The following is a 17,967-nucleotide window of genomic DNA, read 5'->3' on the forward strand; positions in this document are numbered from 1 at the left end:
CTCCACATGCTGCGGCAGTCATGATGAGTTTCAGGACCACTCCTCAACCTTCCCTGAAGTTCCTTGGCCTCAACTGACTCCAGTTTCTACCATCTGTCGAGGGTCATCATTTGGGGACACTCAAATGTTATTGGTTATCCAATACCTTAGCCTATTTCACTTTTCTATCTGATTTCAGTGGCTAAACCCTTAACTGTCTCATCTGGAAATACTCCCTATTTGAAGTCTTTTTTAAAGATTTCTTTATTTTTTTTTATTTGAGAGCTAGAGAGAGAGAGAGAGAGAGATGTTCCATCTGCTAGTTCACTTCCGAAATGGCTGCAACAGCCAAGGCTGCTCCAGGCAGAAGCTAGGAGCACAGAGCTCCATAGGGGTCTTCCGCGTGGGTGGCAGGGGCCCAAGCATTTGGACCATCCTCCACTGCCTCCCCAGGTGCATTAGTAGGGAACTGGATTGGAAGTGGAGCAACTGGGACTCAAACTGGTGCTCATATGGGATGCTGGCATCACAAGTGGCTGTTTAATGTGCTGGGTCACAACGCCAGCCCCTGAAGTCTTTTTCTTCTTTAATTGACATATAATATTTATGGGGTGTAGTGTGATCAGTTGAAATATGTATACAATGTGTAATGATCAAAGCAGGGCAATTACTGTTTCCATCTGCTCAAACATTTATCATTTATCTAAACTCCTTTCTTCTAGTTTTTATTTTTTTTTAAGATTTATTTTATTTATTTGAAAGAGTTACAGAGAAAGGCAGAGGTAGAGAGAGGGAGGGGTCTTCTATCCCCAAATGGCCGCACCAGCCGGAGCTGGGCCTATCTGAAGCCAGGAGCCAGGAACTTCTGGGTCTCCCACGCAGGTTTTTGGGCCATCTTCTACTGCTTTCTCAGGCCATAGCAGAGAGCTGGATCGGAAGTGGAGCAGCTGGGACTTGAACCAGCATATATCTGGGATTCGGGGGCTGCAGGCCGGGGTTTAACTTGCTGTGCCACAGGGATCAAGAACTGTTGTAAGCTTGCTGGGCTGTGGAACACTAGAACGTTATCCTTCCTTGTCACCCTATTTGGTCCCTGTTATCAGACCGCCCTCTGTGCCCCTCCCCTCCACTTCCTAGCCTCTCAACTCCTCTTCTGCTCCTACCAGGGTAACTGTTTTAGCTCCTTCTGAAGGCAGCATCACACTCTGCACTCAACCAGCCAACTCGAGTTTTAGCAGTAATATATCTATATTTCAATCGCTCTCCTGCAAAATTACAGCTGGACAGCACTACACAATGGGGGTCTTTAAACTCCCCTAGGTCTTCCAAGACACTTGTGTAACTTGTCGCTGTAGTGTTTCACACTGATTATTCAAAATTGTCACCACTTTCCTAAACCTTCCGGCTAATTTCAAACTCTTCTCTTGGGCAGAGTTTGGCCGTCTCTCCTTTAGTGGTTTGCTTGTGTTCCTCTCTGGGTCTGAAGAGTCGCCTGTGTCCTTTTCCAGCCCCAACCACTCTGTGAAGCTCTAATGGCTTTCCTGCCCCCACCCCAGCGCCGGCAGTTCCCGGCGCTCAGCAGGGAACTCACAACAGCTGTGACGTGAGAAGCGCTTTGCGAGGGCCAGAACGGGACTCTGCTGGCCTGGGGGCCGGCGCGGGTGGGGGAGTCGCGGAGTGCAGCAGCGCACCCCAAGAGCCTTTGCAAAGTGAGCCAGAGGAGGGAGGCGCAGTGTCTGGGCCGAGAGCGCGGCCTGGGGCCCAGGGCGTCCTGAGCGGAGGGTGACGGGAGCTGCCCGTGCCCGAGGAGTCACTTTTTAGCGCTTGTTTGGGCGCACTGCACTCACCCGCCGCACAGCTCCTGCTCGCCAGCGTGAGTCAGCTGGGCCCGCAGCGAGGCGGACCGGGGAAGGTAGGCGGGGAGCGCGCCGCGCCTCCCGAGGCCCGCGCGGTCGGCGGGAAGGAGCCCGGGGCGACTCCGCACAGCCCCAGCGGTGGCCCCCTCCCCAGCCAGACAGGTGAGCGCCTGGCCGGCCGCGGGGCGGAGCCTGACGTCCCCAGAAGCCATCCTGCACCGCGCCTCCACCAACGCACAGGTAACCGCCCGACCCGGCCTCCCCCCGAACCCCGGGGCCTCGGCGCCGCGGCCTCCCCGCCCCCGCCCGGCGCCCCCAGCCCCTGCGCACACGTGGGGCCCGGAGCCTTTGTCCCCTCCCGGATGGCGTCTGGTTCCTCTTCGGCGCGGAGTCTGAGACCCGCGGCCAGCGGAGCGCGTCCCGCACCCGGCGCTCGCAGACCTCGGTGGGCTGGCGGGCCGCGGGGACTGGGGGACGGCCGCCCGCGCCCGGCGCCGTCGGAGCTGGTCTAGCAGCGTCCAGGGCCGGGTTACCGGAGCGCGCGTTTCCCCGCAGCCGCCCCCACGCCCAGCCCTCGGGAGCCTGGAGCAGAGCGCTGAGATGGCGTTGGCGGAAGTGAAGCCCGACTCGAGGGTCGAGCGAGGCTGGCCGTTAGTGTGGGTGACGTGCCCTTTCTGTCCTGTCCCCCGCCACGGTGCACTGGTTAAACGACGACCTAGCGTTTCGCCCGTGTGAGCTGCTTGGAGGGGCCCAGTGCCGAACTGTGCCGCTGCTACGGAGTATGTTATTGGGCATTTTAAAAAAAACTGATGTATAGTTTACACTCAGGAAAATGCCCCATTTTCAGTGTGTGCAGATCGACGGGATTTGGCAAATTGTAGCCACCTATCCCAGACGTGGACATTAGGCCATTTCCACCACTTGGCGAAGTTTCCTCTGGCGCCTTGCCAGGGGGCTCCGCACGTTTCCCTCCTAACCCCCATCGCACTGCTCTGATTGCCTTCACAGCTGTTGGGCGCCTTTTAAAACTTCGTAAGATGGGGTCGTTCGGTTAAGTTCTCTGTTGTGTCGGACTAATGTTAGTTTTTAAATGGCCGTCATTGAGAACGTGTCTCTTGGTGCTTCTGGTGTGTTTAGTTGCCTTTATGCCTGCCTGCCTGCCAGTAGCCAGCCACACGTGGCTGTTGAAAAGTGGCAAGTTCGAATTGAGGTGTGCCCTGAGTGTATGCGCCTGATTTCCTTAATAATAGCTATTACAATTTGAATACATTGGGGTTAAATAAGATGTATTACTGAAGTGAAGGCCTTTTTTTTAACTTAGAAAAGTGACTACTAGAAACTTCAACATTACGTACTTGGCTCATGTAATAATTTTATTAGCACAGCTCTGCACTGCCCCATTTTATAAACACTTGATTCTGCTCACTAACGTCAGTCCTCACAGTGGAAAGCATCCTGATTCCAGGACGTGGTTTAAAACAGAGCCTGCCTTTCCCTGGGTTTTGAAAACTTTCTTGCAAACTTAATTGTTTGCTTACAAGGGGTAAAAGCAATTAGGTGTCTCCTTGGCATTAAGTTACATTTTTCAAAAAATATTTTCAAAAATATTTAATGTGCTTTAAAAAGGCATCTTGTCTTTTTGAAAGCTCAGAAAACTAATCACTGCCTGAACCCCAGTCACCTAAATATATTAAAATCCAACATGTTGTATTTCTGACCAAATGAAGAGCAAAATCTAGATCTTAACAATTAAGATTTTGGTTTTAATTAAGTTGAGATAACACAGTCAATGTTACACCTGGCTCTTCTTTCCTATAACAAGCATTTTCTGATAGGAAAAATTCTTAAGGCAGAATGTGACTTTACGCGAATGTACTCCAGTTTTCTTGACAATACTTTTGTGGAATTTTTGGATTTTGCTGATTTTACCAATGCGGACTTGTTTGGAAAGCAGGGTGCTTCCAGAATAAGGTACAGCTAGAGCACAATTTATTTGCCTCTTAATCCCACTGGAAAGGTGAAGTGCAACGGGGCAAGGTCCTTGACTTCTTGTTTATTTCCCTAACCCCAGGACCTGGGAACAGGTGAATTGATTGAATGAGCAAGTAGGTGGCTCTGGAGAGATAACAGCTAACCTTAATGTAGCATTAGGCACTCTCTTTGTAAAATCCTTGCACATCCTTCCAGTGTAGGTATTACCATGAACTCGGTGTACTGCATACCTTGAGAAAATGGAGGTTTTGAGAAGTGGAAGAATTTGCCTAAGGATGTAGCTGTTTAAGTGAATGCAGTTGTCTGAATAAGATAAGGCTGGGAAGAAATGATCACCATCATGAGTACCTGGGGCAGTAGGATGGAAAGAGATGAGTATTCAGATACATTTTGGGTCTGCAGGAGAAGCATTCTGAGATAGAACTGAGAAGTTTTTTAGGGTGGAAATAATGAAGGGTTTCCAAAAAGTTCAAATGTGTGTTATGAAAAAACTATGTGGATTTCAAATATTTTGCACCAAAATAAACAACTTTAAAAAAAAAATACTGAGAGATCTTGGCATCTGCTTTTTCACTTCTCAGATGCCTCCTGCACACAAGCTAGGGCTAGGCTAGGCCAAACCTTCTCCCACATGGGTGGCTGAGACCTCTTCCCAGGGAGCTGGATCAGAGACATCTAGAAGCAGAGTAGCCTGGACTTAGACCAGGCATCCCAAGTGGCAGCTTAGCTCGCTGTGCCACGCCTGGCCCCTACACTGATCTTTCAATTCTATTTTCCACAAACTTTTTGAAGCACTCTCTTGTAGCTGGGCAAAGTGGATGGCCTTTTGGGGAAGAAATGTGATCAACTATATTGTGTAGAGAAAGGCCCAGGAACTTAGTGAAGCCATTTGCTTCAGGACAGGATACATTTTGGATAGCTTTGGTTTACTGGCTGTGATCCTAGGGAACTAGTTCAAACTGAACCACATCTCTGCAGTGAGATACCTTTACACCTTTCTGTCCAGATAGTTTGTTTTAAAAGATAAGCAGAGGAAGTTAAAAAATCAGAATGAGTATTCCTTTGAGGACAGATAAGAAATGGGTAACTGAAATCTTTCCTACTTGATAGCATTTGTGTCTGTGTGTGTGTGTATGTGTGTGTGAGTGTGTCAGAGAGAGAAAGACGCCTTTCATCCTCTGGTTTACTCCCAAAATGACAACAGCCAGGGCTGGGCCAGTTCAAGGCCGGGAGCCAGGAACTTCATCCAGGTCTCCCACGTGGGTGCAGGGGCCCAAGCACTTGGGCCATCTTCTGCCTTCCCAGGTGCATTAGCAGGGTGGGGGTTGGGATTGGAACAGCCAGGACTTGAACCCCCCTACTCTGATATGGGATGCCAGTGCAACAAGCAGCAGTTTAACCTGCTGTGCTACAAAACCAGCCCCACTTAAAACATTTTTGTGAATTACAATAGAAAGTGGAATTTGTGGTTATTACCTCTTGGTAGTTTTTTTTGTTAGTAGTCTTATGCAGTTGCCCATTGGCTCGTCATGTTGAAATCGGAGATGACCCCCTGGTGGGCACCCAGGTGTGGCCAGGTAGGGGCATGAGGTCACACAGGGGCATGGTGAAGGTGTGGTTTTCCAGCTCACAAACCTAATCCATTTTAACCTGTATGCCTGACTACACACATAATACTGTTAAGGGACTGTTTTCATGCAGATGGTGAAATTTTAGGAGCAGATGGTTTCTGCACACATTCAAGGAAGAAGAAAAAAAAAAACATAGCACCCAAAGGAAAAAAAATCAAGAAGTATTGGGCTTCCTGTAAAATAAAAGGGTTTGAATCAGCAGCAGCAAAGCCAAATAAAATTTCATGGAGGCTGGCGTTGTGCTGCAGTGGGTTAAGTCGCCTCTTGCAATGCCATCATCCTGTATGGGTGCTGGTTTGAGTGCTAACTGCTCCACTTCTGATCCAGCTCCCTGCTAATGCTGCTGTTGGGAAAGCAGCAGAAGATGGCCCAAGTAGTTGGATCCCTGCCCCCATGTGGGAAACCTAGATGGAGTTCCAAGCTCCTGGTTTTGGCCTGGCACAGCCCTGAATGTTGTGGCCATTTGGGGAGTGAACCAGTGGATGTGAAATCGGAAGAGACCCCCTAAAATTCACACTAAAATGTGGCCCCTTAAAGTTCCCTAGAAATGCTATCCGGGATGCCACATGTGCTACCAGAATTCGGGGTGCCTTACGATTTCACCATGGGCTTATTACTAAATCCCTGATATTAATAAGTCCGAGAGGGTTCTTGCCTAATATTTAGAGGAGAATTCTAAATACCGGCACAGATAAACGAGGCAGCATGGTACGTTTTAAGCTTTTATTTAGTGCAAGAAGTATCTAGGAAAGTAAAGGCTTTAGTTCAGGTAAGAGAGAGGGGAAGGTCTGGAAACTGGAATAGCGTCCATACCACTCAGAGAGCAAGCCAAAGCCACGTGCAGCAAGCACCTCGAGCTGCTATCCACCGCTTATCACCAGCAGCACCACAGAGGCAGAGAGAGCTTTTGCGACACTCCCTGCCTTTATATATATTTTCCATAGGGGAGTGGCTTGTGGCCAGGTGGGCGCTCAGGTATGGTCAGGTAGAGCCTGATGTCACATGGGGGTGTGGTGGGGTATCAGGTAGAGTGTAAGGTCACACAGAGGCCTGGTGAAGGTATCTGGTAGGGTGTGAAGTCACCTGTATGCCTGCCTACTTCAGATGGAAGATCTCCCTCTCACTGTCTCTCCCTCTCTGTAACTCTACCTTTTGAATAAATCAATCTTAAATGAAAAAAAAAAACCTTGTTGTTAAATTGGAAATTACATAGAAAATTAATCAATTTTTTAAAATATTATGTAGGATCTCTGTCTTTAATGTGCTGTACACTCTTATTTAATGCTATAACTAGTACTCCAACAGTATTTTTTCACTTTGTGTTGCTATGTGAGGGCAAACTGTTGAAATCTTTATATATACTAAACTGATTTTCTGTATATAAAGAGAATTGAAAATGAATCTTGATGTGAATGGAAGGGGAGAGGGAGTGGGAAAGGGGAGGGTTGCGGGTGGGAGGGAAGTTATGGGGGGGAGCCATTGTAATCCATAAGCTGTACTTTGGAAATTTATATTCATTAAATAAAAGATAAAAAAAAGAAAATTGAATAAATCAATCTTGTAAAAAACCAAAATTTCCCTGTCATGGTGTTTTCTTCTTTCTGCTTTAGTGTTATTAAATGGTAAAATTGATGGGTAATGGAAAAGATTCAGTGTTTGGCAGACTTAGTTAAGAAGGCTATGTTAATAATGATGTTAACAGCCAATTTTGATTAAGGCTTTACTCTATGCCCACCTTTATTCCAGGCATTAGAAAATAGTTTCTATAAAAGGCCAGATGGTAAATTTTTCAGACTTTGTAGGCTAGGAGTCTGCCATTGTAGCATGAACGTAATCATAGACAGAATGTCAGCAGTTCAGGATTGCACTCAGATGCCAGTCAGTAGTGAAGACCTGGGGGTGGGGGAGCAACCTGTGTTTTTTAAAAAGATTTATTTGTTTTTGTATTTGAGAGGCAGAGTCACAGAGATCGGGAGAGACAGAGAGAGGTAGAGAGGTCCTCCATCTGCTGGTTCACTTCCCAAATGGCTGCAGTGGCTAGAGCTCGGCTGATACAAAGCCAAGAGCCAGGAACCCCCTTCCAGGTCTCCCACATGGGCACTGTGGCCATCCTCTGGCGCCCATATGGGATGCTGGTGCTGCAGGCAGAGGCTTAACCCACTGCGCCACAGTGCCAGTACCCGGCAACCTAACTGTTAAAGAAAACAAATCATTTGATACTAGTTTTTATTTTAAATTTATTTTTTATTTATTTGAAAGGCAGAGTTAGGGAGAATCAGAGAGAGAGAGAGACCAGTGTTCCATCTGCTGGTTCACTCCCAAAATAGTTGCAATGGTCAGGATTAGGCCAGGCAGAAGCCAGGAGCCAGGAGCTTCTTCTGGGTCTCCCACATGGGTGCAGGGGCCCAACCATTTGGACCATCCTCTGTGGCTTTCCCAGGCGCATTAGCAGGGAACTGAATTGGAAGTGGAGCAGCCACGGTTTGAAGCGGCACCCATATGGGATGCCAGTGTCATAGGCAGAGGCTTAACCTGTTGTGCCAAAGTGCTAGTCCCTTGATACTTGTTAAGACATGGCAATAATGACTTGACTTAGAACCGTCACGGTAAGTGTAGAGACCACTGCAACAGAGCCTTGTAGTAAGGGAGAGAAATTGGGCTCAACTTTGGCTAAAATGGCCTTTGGGAATTTATAGCCAAGGAACAGTAGATGGGAAATTACTAAGAGGAGACATAGGGGGTGGAGAGAACAGGGATTGTTGCTAAAACTATCTATATCTAACAAGATTCTTTTTTTAAAAGAAGGATTTATTTATTTGAAAGAGTTACACAGAGGAAGAGACAGAGACAGAGAGCAAGTGAGAGCGCGCTTGTGAGAGAGATCCTTCACCTGCTAGTTCATTCCCCAAATGGCCGTAATGGCCGGGGCTGGGCCATTCTGGAGCCAGGAGATTCTTCCGGGTCCCCCTGGTGGGTGCAGGGGCCCAAGCACGGGGCCATCTTCCTCTGGTTTCCCAGGCGCATTGGTAGGGAGCTGGATCAGAAGTGGAATGGCTGTCTCCCAGGGAGAGCAGACATCACCTGGGAGTTGGGGGGGAGGTGGTTGAGGATGAGGAGCCTGTTCTCAGATATCAAGGATGAGGGAATTTTGCTAAAGTGACTTAGCAGGGTGGCTAAAACTGCATTTCAAAAGGAAGGGCACAGGTGGCCTAGGAGGAGGATCAGAAGCCTGACTAAACTTTGGCCAAGCAAAGAATGTTTGTCATGATGTGTACTCGCCATGACAGTGTTGTACAGAATAGTCGTGTTGGTGCCCTAAAAATCCCTTGTATTCCGCCTCTTCATCCCTCTCTTCCCTCCTCTGCCCAGGTCACCACTGATCTTTTTATTGTCTCTGTAGTTTTGCCTTTTTCAGAATGTCACATAGTCGGTGGCACACGGTATGTAGCTGTTTCAGATAGACTTCTTTTGCTTAGTGATATGCATTAAAGATTCCTCCAGGTCTAAACCGCTTAATAGCTCCTTTCTATTTAGTGCTGAATAATATTCCATGGGATTGGTATTTTTATTTCATTTAACAGGCACAGGAATAATAAATAACTTGCCCAGTACAGCTTGTATAGACTTGTCTGACTTGACAGTCTGAGTTCTGTTTTTTTTTTTTTAAAGATTTATTTATTTGAAAGAGTTACACAGAGAGAGAAGGAGAGGCAGAGAGAGAAAGGTCTTCCATCCGCTGGTTCAATCCCCGATTGGCTGCAACGGCCGGAGCTGTGCCGATCTGGAGCCAGGAGCTTTCTCCGGGTCTCTCATGAGGGTGCAGGGACCCAAGGACTTGGGCCATCTTCTACTGCTTTCCCAGACCATTTATTTATTTGAAAGAGTTACAGAGAGAAGTAGAGACAGAGAGGTCTTCCATCCGCTGGTTCACTCCCCAATTGGCCACAACGGCTGGAGCTGTGCCATTCCGAAGCCAGGAGCCAGGTGCTTCTTCTGGGTCTCCCACATGGGTGCAGGGGCCCAAGGACTTGGGCCATCTTCCACTGCTTCCCCAGGCCGTAGCAGAGAGCTGGGTCAGAAGAGGGGCAGCTGGACTAGAACTGGTGCCCATACAGGATGCTGGCATTTCAGGCCAGGGCTTTAACCTGCTGTACTGCGGTGCCAGCCCTAAAAGTCTGAATTTTTAAACCTTTTACCATGAGCCTGAATCCCAGAGAAATTTGATTTCTCACAATGCAGTTTGTCATGGAAAAGTTAGGATAAGTGGAGAGCCAGGGAAACAGAACCAGCCACTTTGCTTGCTGAAAGCATCCATGGCTTTCTGTGTAACAACAATTAAAAGCCTAGAACACGTTTTTGTTTTAAAATATTCTAGTATTCTGTTTAGGTAGAAAATTGCTATATACTTTAGAGATTTTGGTTTAACATATTCTCTACTGGTTTGAAAAAATGTTTCTGTTCCCTGACCCTTGATTTTGTTGCCTTTCAGGTTTATATCTGGGTGTTGACACCTAGCCACTTCTCTGCCAATGAAGTACATCCTGGTCACTGGTGGGGTCATCTCTGGCATTGGTAAAGGGATCATTGCCAGCAGCATTGGGATGATTCTAAAATCATGTGGACTCCGAGTCACTGCTATCAAGATTGACCCTTATATTAACATTGATGCGGGTACTTTTTCACCGTATGAACATGGTATGAAACAGAACCACTTTTTCACTTCGAAAGTACTAGGCAAACTTGGAGTTCTTTCTTGTATTTTGGGTAATGTTTTTAGGATAGAGTTCCAGAAGTACAGTTGCTGGGTCATATCTTACGAAAATGTGGGTGTTGTCATAGTCATTGATACATTTTTCAGATTGATGATATTCCAATGAGTCAACCTTTTTGGGAACATGGCATCTTTTGTAGTATGGCTTATATTTTATGTTATTTTATCATAAAATCATGTGTTTCTTTTAATGGTTCCCACTGCCTGGGGTAACTATTATTAATGTTGGCATTTTGATGTATATACTGATAATTTTTAAAAAGGCATTAGCCTTTACATATTATTTATAATATTTTAATTTATTTTCACTTTATTTGAAAAGCAGGTGGACACACACACACACACATCTTCCATCTACTGATTCACTCCCCATTGTCTACAATGGCACTGCCTACATAGAGTGTATATTAAAGCAGCTTGGCTGGTGGTGGGCCAAGCTGAAGTCAGGAGCTAAGAACTCAATCTGAGTCTCCCGTGTGGGTGGCAGGGACCCAAGGACTTGAGCCATCACCATTGCTTCCCAGAGTGCTCATTAGCAGAAAGCTGGATTGGAAGTGGAGGAGTTGGGACTCAAACCCAGGGACTCCAATGTGGGATGCAGGCATGCCAAGTGGGTCTTAACCATTGTGCCAAATGCCCACTCCTGTGTAGTACTTTTGAAAAAACTTTTTTACATACAGAAAAGTGCATGAGTTTTAAGTGTGCAGTATGATGAATTTTCACTAAGTGAGCATATTGTGGAACCTACGCCTGATCAAGGGGGCAGAACCCCTCTTTTTGTCCCTTGTCCTTTTCTCTCTACCCACAACCCCCAGGATTACAGCTGTCCTGTCTTCTACCAGGAAACTAACTATATTAGTTTTGCTTGCTTTTGAACTTTCATTTTTAATTTTGAATTGAGATGAGTCTTCTTAATCTAATTTTTAAAACTTGATATACTGAGGATGTATTTATATATTTGATATTGTATAGAACCTGTACACTAATAGAAAATTCTAATTTATTAATACTATAAAAAAGCTGTGATGGAAATCTTTTTTTTTGAGATGGAAATCTTTAAGATTTAATTTTGTAAGCATCAATTCTTTACAGAATTTTTGATTAAACAGTAAGGATGCTTTTAGGCTTTTGATACATAATTGCATATGTATTGTCGAAGGGCTTTGTTTACCGTCCCTGTTTTCTACTCTGAAATCCAGAAAGTTCTGAAAATTTTAAATTTTTCATAATTTTGTGAATATTTACAGTCTTTTTCAAAATTTCTGAAAATTGAAAATTCTTTATATTGCTGTGGCTATTTATAATCGTTATTTCACATTGTTCCACTTGGAATATAGTGGTTATGGGGTGTACTGATTACTTAGCATGTACTTTTTCTAATAAATGGAACATGTTCTATATCACTTCTCTGTAGTCTGAGAAGTTCTGATGAGGATTGTGAGTATACACCAGTTTATATCCTCATCAAACAGTGTATGAGAAGGACTATTTTATTCTTTCCTTGCTGAATAGTATTTTTAAAGTTTACTAACCTGAGAGTAAAAAAAAAAGAGTAAGTATCTCATTGTTTTCATTTATATTTCTTGGATATTGATTTTATTTGTGAGTAAGAATTCAAGACTGTGGTACATTATATTTTTATTTCAAAATATCACCCAACTTCCTCCTGTGGAGTATATTTCTCCCGCCCCTTGACATTGAACTTTGCCCACTTAGGGTAGTTAACTTATCCTGGTTTGTCTAGAACTTTCCTGGTTTTAAAATTGACAGTACTGAGTTCTAGGCAAATCAAGGAGGTTGGTCATGTGATGTGTTTTGCCCCATGCATTGTAGCCCATGTGATAATTGCGCAAAAATTACCTGCAAGTGCATAGTTTGACTTAGTCTCTCTTGTGCTTCTGTCATGTGCCATGGGAACAGCCTGCTCAATGTGAAGACTTCTTCATCTTGGGTCCTGGAATAAAAAGACACACAGTCCCCATGTCACATGAGGGAGAAATGGTTTATGAATCACTGAGATTTTGAGGTTGTTTATTATGCAACAGAATTTACTAATGCTTTGTGTTACAACAATTTTTCTTTGGATTTTTTTTAAAAAAGATTTATTTTATTTGAAAGAGTTACAGAGAAAGAGAGAGAGAGAGAGAGAGATCTTATATTTGCTGGTTCACTCCCCAAATGACCACAACAGCCGGGGCTGGGCCAAGCCAATGCCAGGAACCAGGAACCCCATCTGGATCTCCCATGTTGGTGGCACGGGACCATCTTTAGCTGCCTTCCCAGGTGCATTGGCAGGGAGGTAGATCAGAATAGGAATTGCTTAACCTGTTGTGCCACAATGCCTTCTGGTGCTTTTCTTTAATGATTAACATATTTGGAATGTAATTTTGTGTAAAGTTAAGTACGTAATGTAATTTTTCCTAGATATTTTTTCTGATTGATTAGCTATTCCTGATAGCATTTATTAAAGAATTCATTCTGGGGCAGATGTTATAATGCAGACTGATGAGTCTAGTCCTGGGTATTCTACTTCCAATCTAGTTCCTTGCTAATGAACTTAGGAGGCAGCAGACAATTGATCAAGTACTTGAGTCCCTGCCACCCATGTAGGAGACTAGGATGGAGTTCCTGGTTTTGGCCTGGCTCAGACCTGCCTGGCTGTGGTAGGCATTTGTGGGGAGTGAATCAAAACATGGAAGACCTCTCTCTCACTCTGTCTTTCAAATAAATAAATAAATGTCTTTTTAAAAGCTATTTCTTGGCCGGCGCCGTGGCTCAACAGGCTAATCCTCCGCCTTGCGGCGCCAGCACACCGGGTTCTAGTCCCGGTCGGGGCACCGATCCTGTCCCGGTTGCCCCTCTTCCAGGCCAGCTCTCTGCTGTGGCCAGGGAGTGCAGTGGAGGATGGCCCAAGTTCTGGGGCCCTGCACCCCATGGGAGACCAGGAGAAGCACCTGGCTCCTGCCATCGGAACAGCGCGGTGCACCGGCCGCAGCGCGCCTACCGCGGCGGCCATTGGAGGGTGAACCAACGGCAAAAGGAAGACCTTTCTCTCTGTCTCTCTCTCACTGTCCACTCTGCCTGTCAAAAATAAAAAAAAAAATTAAAAAAAAAAGCTATTTCTTTTTTTTAAAAGATTTATTTATTTTTATTTGAAAGTCAGAGTTAGAGAGAGAGAGAGAGAGAGAGAGAGAGAGGTCTTCATCCGATGGTTCACTCCCCAATTGGCCGCAATGGCCAGAGCTGCACTAATCCGAAGCCGGAGCCAGAAGCTTCTTCAGGGTCTCCCATGCGGGTGCAGGGGCCCAAGGACTTGGGCCATCTTCTACTGCTTTCCAGGCCATAGCAGAGAGCTGGATGGGAAGAGGAGCACCCAAGAAGCCAGGACTTGAACCGGCGCCCATATGGGATGCTGGTGCTTCAGACCAGGGCATTAACCTGCTGCGCCACAGCGGGTTTTTTTTTTTTAAAAAAGCTTTGATTCTTTTTCCACTGACATGAAAAATCACCCTTTATTATATATATGGGGGTCTTCAAAAAGTTCTTGGAAAATGAATATTATGAAAAAACTATGGATTTAAACATTGTTTTGCACAAAAATAAACATCTTTTAATTTCATTTCCTTGAAGTTTTTGAAGTGCCCTAGTATGCATCTAGGTCTGTTTTTTTTTTTTTTTTTAAGATTTATTTTGGGGCCGGCCCTGTTACAGAGTGGGTGAAGCCACCATCTGCAGCACCAGCATCCTACATTGATGCCAGTTAGAGTCCTGGCTGTTCCACTTCTGATCCAGCTCCCTGCTGTTGAACCTGGGAAAGCAGCAGAGGACAGCCCAAGTGCTTGGGCCCCTGCACCCACATGGGCGACCCAGAAGAAGCTCCTGGTACTGGCTTTGGATCGGCCCAGCTCCAGCTGTTGAGGCCATTTGGGGAATGAACCAGCAGATGGAAAATCTCTCTATGTTTCTCTGTCTCTCTCTCTAACTCTTTCAAAATAAGTAATTTTTTAAAAGGCAGAGTTACAGAGAGAGAGAGAGAGAGAGAGAGAGACAGAGAGATCTTCCATCTGTTGGTTCACTCCCTAGATGGTCCCAATGGCCTGTACTGGGCCAGGCTGAAGCCAGGAGCTAGGAATTTCATCTGGGTCTCCCACATGGGTGGCAGGGCCCCAAACATCTGGGTCATCTACTGCTGCTTTTCCCAGGCCATTAATTAACAGGGAACTGGATCAGAAGTGGAACAGCCAGAACACAAACCAGTGCCCATATGGGATGCCAGCATCTCAGACAGCGGCTTTACCTGCTGTGCCACAAGGCCATCCCCTTGGTCTGTTTGTATACTCTGTTCTGTTCTATTATTCTCCTTGTTTATTCCTGTTTATCACTAAAAATTTTTAAAATTTATTTGAGAGGCAGAGAGCACTCCCATCCGCTGGTTCACTCTCTAAGTGCCTGCAATAGCCAGGGCTGGACGAGGGTAGGACCAGGAGCCAGGAACTCAAAGAGGGTCACCCATGTGGCAGACAAGGACCAAAGCACTTGAGCTGTCGCCTGCTGCCTCCCAGGGTGTGCATTAGCAGGAAGCTGGAATTGGGAGCACAACTGGGACTTGAACTCAGGTACTGTGATAAGGAATAAGGGCATTCCAAGCAATGTCTCAACCTCTGTGCCAAACACCCACTTGAAAAGGTAAGTCTTGAAGGTAGACTTTCATTTGGATTTTAAAAATATTATAATAGGATATTAGAATTTTTCTGGTGCATTTTTAATGATTTTATTTATTTGAGAGGCAGAATTACAGACAGAGGGAGAGAAAGAGGGAGAGACAGAAAGACAGGTCTTCCATCCACTGGTTCACTCCCCAAATGGCCACACGGTCAGAGCTGAGCCAATCTGAAGCCAGGAGCCGGGAGCTTCCTCTGAGTCTCCCACGTGGCTGCAGGGGCCCAAGCACTTAAGCCATCTTCGACCACCTTCTCAGGCCATAGCAGAGAGGTCAATCTGAAGAGGAGCAGCTGAGACGTGAGCCAGCACCCATAGGGATGCCAGTGCCCCAGACAGAGGCTTAGCCTGCTATGCCACAGTACCAGCCCCTTTTGATACATTTTTATGGATATAATCAAGCCATTACATTTCCCCCATAAAAATAAGGAGACAGTGATGGAAACTGGCTTATTAATACCTCTTACGAGCTCTTTAAAAAAATGTTTGGGGCTGACGCAGTAGCGCAGTGGGCTAAGCTTCCATCTGCGGCGTCAGCATCCCATATGGGTGCTGGCTCAAGTCCTGGATGCTCCACTTCCAATCCAGCTTTCTGCTATAGCCTAGGCCCCTGCACCTGCATTGGAGACCTGGTAGAAGTTTCTGGCTCCTGACTTTAGGTCAGCCCAGCTCTGGCCATTGCAGCCATTAGGGGAGAAAACCAGTAGATGGAAGACTTCCCTCTCTCTGCTTCTGCCTCTCTGTAACTCTGCCCTTCAAATAAATAAATAAATCTTAAAAAAAGTCATTTGCTAATAAATAAATAGACATCTATCTGTGAAAACTAATTCACTGGAAGCCAATTTTTAATTTTTACATTGTCTTTTTATCTTAGGTGAAGTGTTTGTCTTGAACGATGGTGGGGAAGTTGATTTAGACCTTGGGAATTATGAAAGATTCTTGGATATTAACCTGTATAAAGACAACAACATCACCACTGGGAAGATCTATCAGCATGTGATCAATAAAGAGAGGCGTGGTGACTACCTGGGGAAAACAGTGCAAGGTATTATATCCCACAGACATTACAGAGCCCCGTGTGCTGGGCGCTAGCTAAAGTGAAAATGTCTCTGTCTCTGCAGGCCACAAGTTTTAATCCTTTGAAAAGCTCTGTGTTCTTTTCCTCAAAAATCTCAGGTGTGTCCTCCATATTCCTGATTATCTTTTCAGCAGTCTTTTTTCCTGTTTTATTAATGTCAGGGTTTTCTTTAGCTCCTCTCCCTCACTGCCTCCCTGCCCTTAACTTTTGGTTTAGAAAATTCAGAGAATAATTTTTTCATAATCTTTCCTAATTGGAATACAGATTTTTTTTTGCTTTTTTGTCTTTTTTTTAAGATTTATTTATTTGAAAGGCAGAATTAGAGAGAGGGAGAGACAGAGATATTCCATCTGCTGGTTCACTCTCCAAATGGCTGCAATGGCCAGAGTTGGGACAGGCTGAAGCCAGAAGCCTGGAGCCTCCTGAGTCTCTCATGTGTGTGCAGGGGCCCAAGCACTTGATCCATCATCTGCTGCTTTCCCAGATACATTATCAGGGAGCTGGATTGGAAGTGGAGAAGCCAGGACTTGAACTATTGCTCCTATGAGATGTGGCATTGGCAGCTTTACCTGCTATGTTACAATGCCGGTCCCTCGGTCTGTCTTTTAACTTAGTCTTTTTTTCACTTTTCCTCCAAACCTATGCAAGGATAATGATAACTCTTCTTCGAGACAGCCAGCTCTGGGGATGGACAGGAGACTGTACTGAAGTCTGTGGACTCCTGAGTTTCTTAGTCACCCCTTCCTGGGTGGGATGATTCTTTTTTTTTAATAGATTTTTTTTTCATTATTTATCAGAGTTACAGAGAGAGAAGGATATCTTCCATCCATCCACTGGTTCACTCTCCAAATGGCCACAATGGCCAGGGCTGGGCCAGACTGAAGCCAGGAGCTTCCTCCGGGTCTCCCACATGGATGCAGAGGCCCAGGAGCTTGAGCCATCTTCTTCTGCATCCCCGTGACCATTAGCTGACAGCTGGGTTGGAAGTGGAGCACCTGGGAGTCAAACTGATGCCCATATGGGGTGCCCATGTCGCAGGCAGTGGCTTAGCTCGTTACACCATAGCACTGGCTGGCTCCAGTGATTCATTTTGTCTTAGAAGAGCAGAGCCTTCCCTGGCTCCCCACAGCTCTGGAGTGTTGTATCCACACGATCTTATGTGGTGGGCAAAGGTGATGCTTCCCCACCCCCTTTAAATCACTTGCAAGTTGGAACCAGCTGAGAAGGAGACATAGCAGTCAGACAGCTGGTGATCCAAGAGACAAGTTCTGTTACAGCTAAAACTGGGCCTGGGCTGTGCGCTTCGTTCACAGCTCCAGCTGTGCTTTCGAATTATTTGGCCCTGAGTGTAGATCTTGGGAGGACCTACCTGAGAGAGAGTTGCAGCCTCAAACCTGCCCTATTCTGGTGATGAGGGAAGAGCAAGGCACCAGAGCTGGGTCCTGACCTTGGTCCCCTGAGCTGCTCCCATGGAGACCGCACTGTGACTGTGCATACACAGTGGGCAGTTCCAAATTCACCAATCGCAGGCGGCTTCTTCTCCCCCCAGAGCAGCTCTTTTATCTCAGCTGTCATGCGTTCTACATGATGCATCAAGTTAGGGGTCTGTGGTGAGTCCCTAGGAGCCCATGGGCATGTCACTCTTCTGTCTCCAACTGAGCTCAGTGGCTGCGAGCCTGGTCATGCTCCACCACCCGAGGGACTCCTGGGTCTCACGTGCCTTGGCATTTGTGCCACTCTGGTCTCTTCTGCCGATGTTAGCAGCCAAGAGCCTGCCTACCCCCTGCTGGGCCCCTGTGTAGCACAGAGGCCTCGTTTGTGCCCTCCAGTGGCCCTCCCTAGTGGCTGGTGCTGTGTCCAGATGCGGGTTGGGTGGGCTCCCCTGGAGGGTCATGCTGCCTGCCTCTGCCTGGTGGAGTCCAGCATCCGGGCTGCCCTACC

At 46.2% G+C, this 17,967-nt stretch overlaps 1 protein-coding gene across 3 annotated transcripts in view; it reads left to right on the forward strand.

Annotated features, from left to right (window-relative positions):
- The first annotated feature begins 1,604 nt into the window (after window positions 1-1,604).
- Window positions 1,605-17,967, forward strand: part of CTPS2 (CTP synthase 2) — a 125,886-nt gene continuing 109,523 nt past the window's right edge. For 2 of the 3 annotated variants that reach the window (XM_062183896.1, XM_062183899.1), the window contains exons 1-3: window positions 1,606-2,075; window positions 9,948-10,153; window positions 15,823-15,993. In XM_062183896.1, coding sequence (XP_062039880.1) covers window positions 9,988-10,153; window positions 15,823-15,993 — 337 coding nt within the window. In that variant the 5' untranslated portion in view covers window positions 1,606-2,075; window positions 9,948-9,987. Of the gene's footprint in view, window positions 2,076-9,947; window positions 10,154-15,822; window positions 15,994-17,967 lie in introns of all 3 variants that reach the window. The other variant, XM_062183898.1, reaches the window with a different exon arrangement.

The sequence above is a fragment of the Lepus europaeus genome, chromosome X (assembly GCF_033115175.1).
Source record: "Lepus europaeus isolate LE1 chromosome X, mLepTim1.pri, whole genome shotgun sequence".
Taxonomy (NCBI): domain Eukaryota; kingdom Metazoa; phylum Chordata; class Mammalia; order Lagomorpha; family Leporidae; genus Lepus; species Lepus europaeus.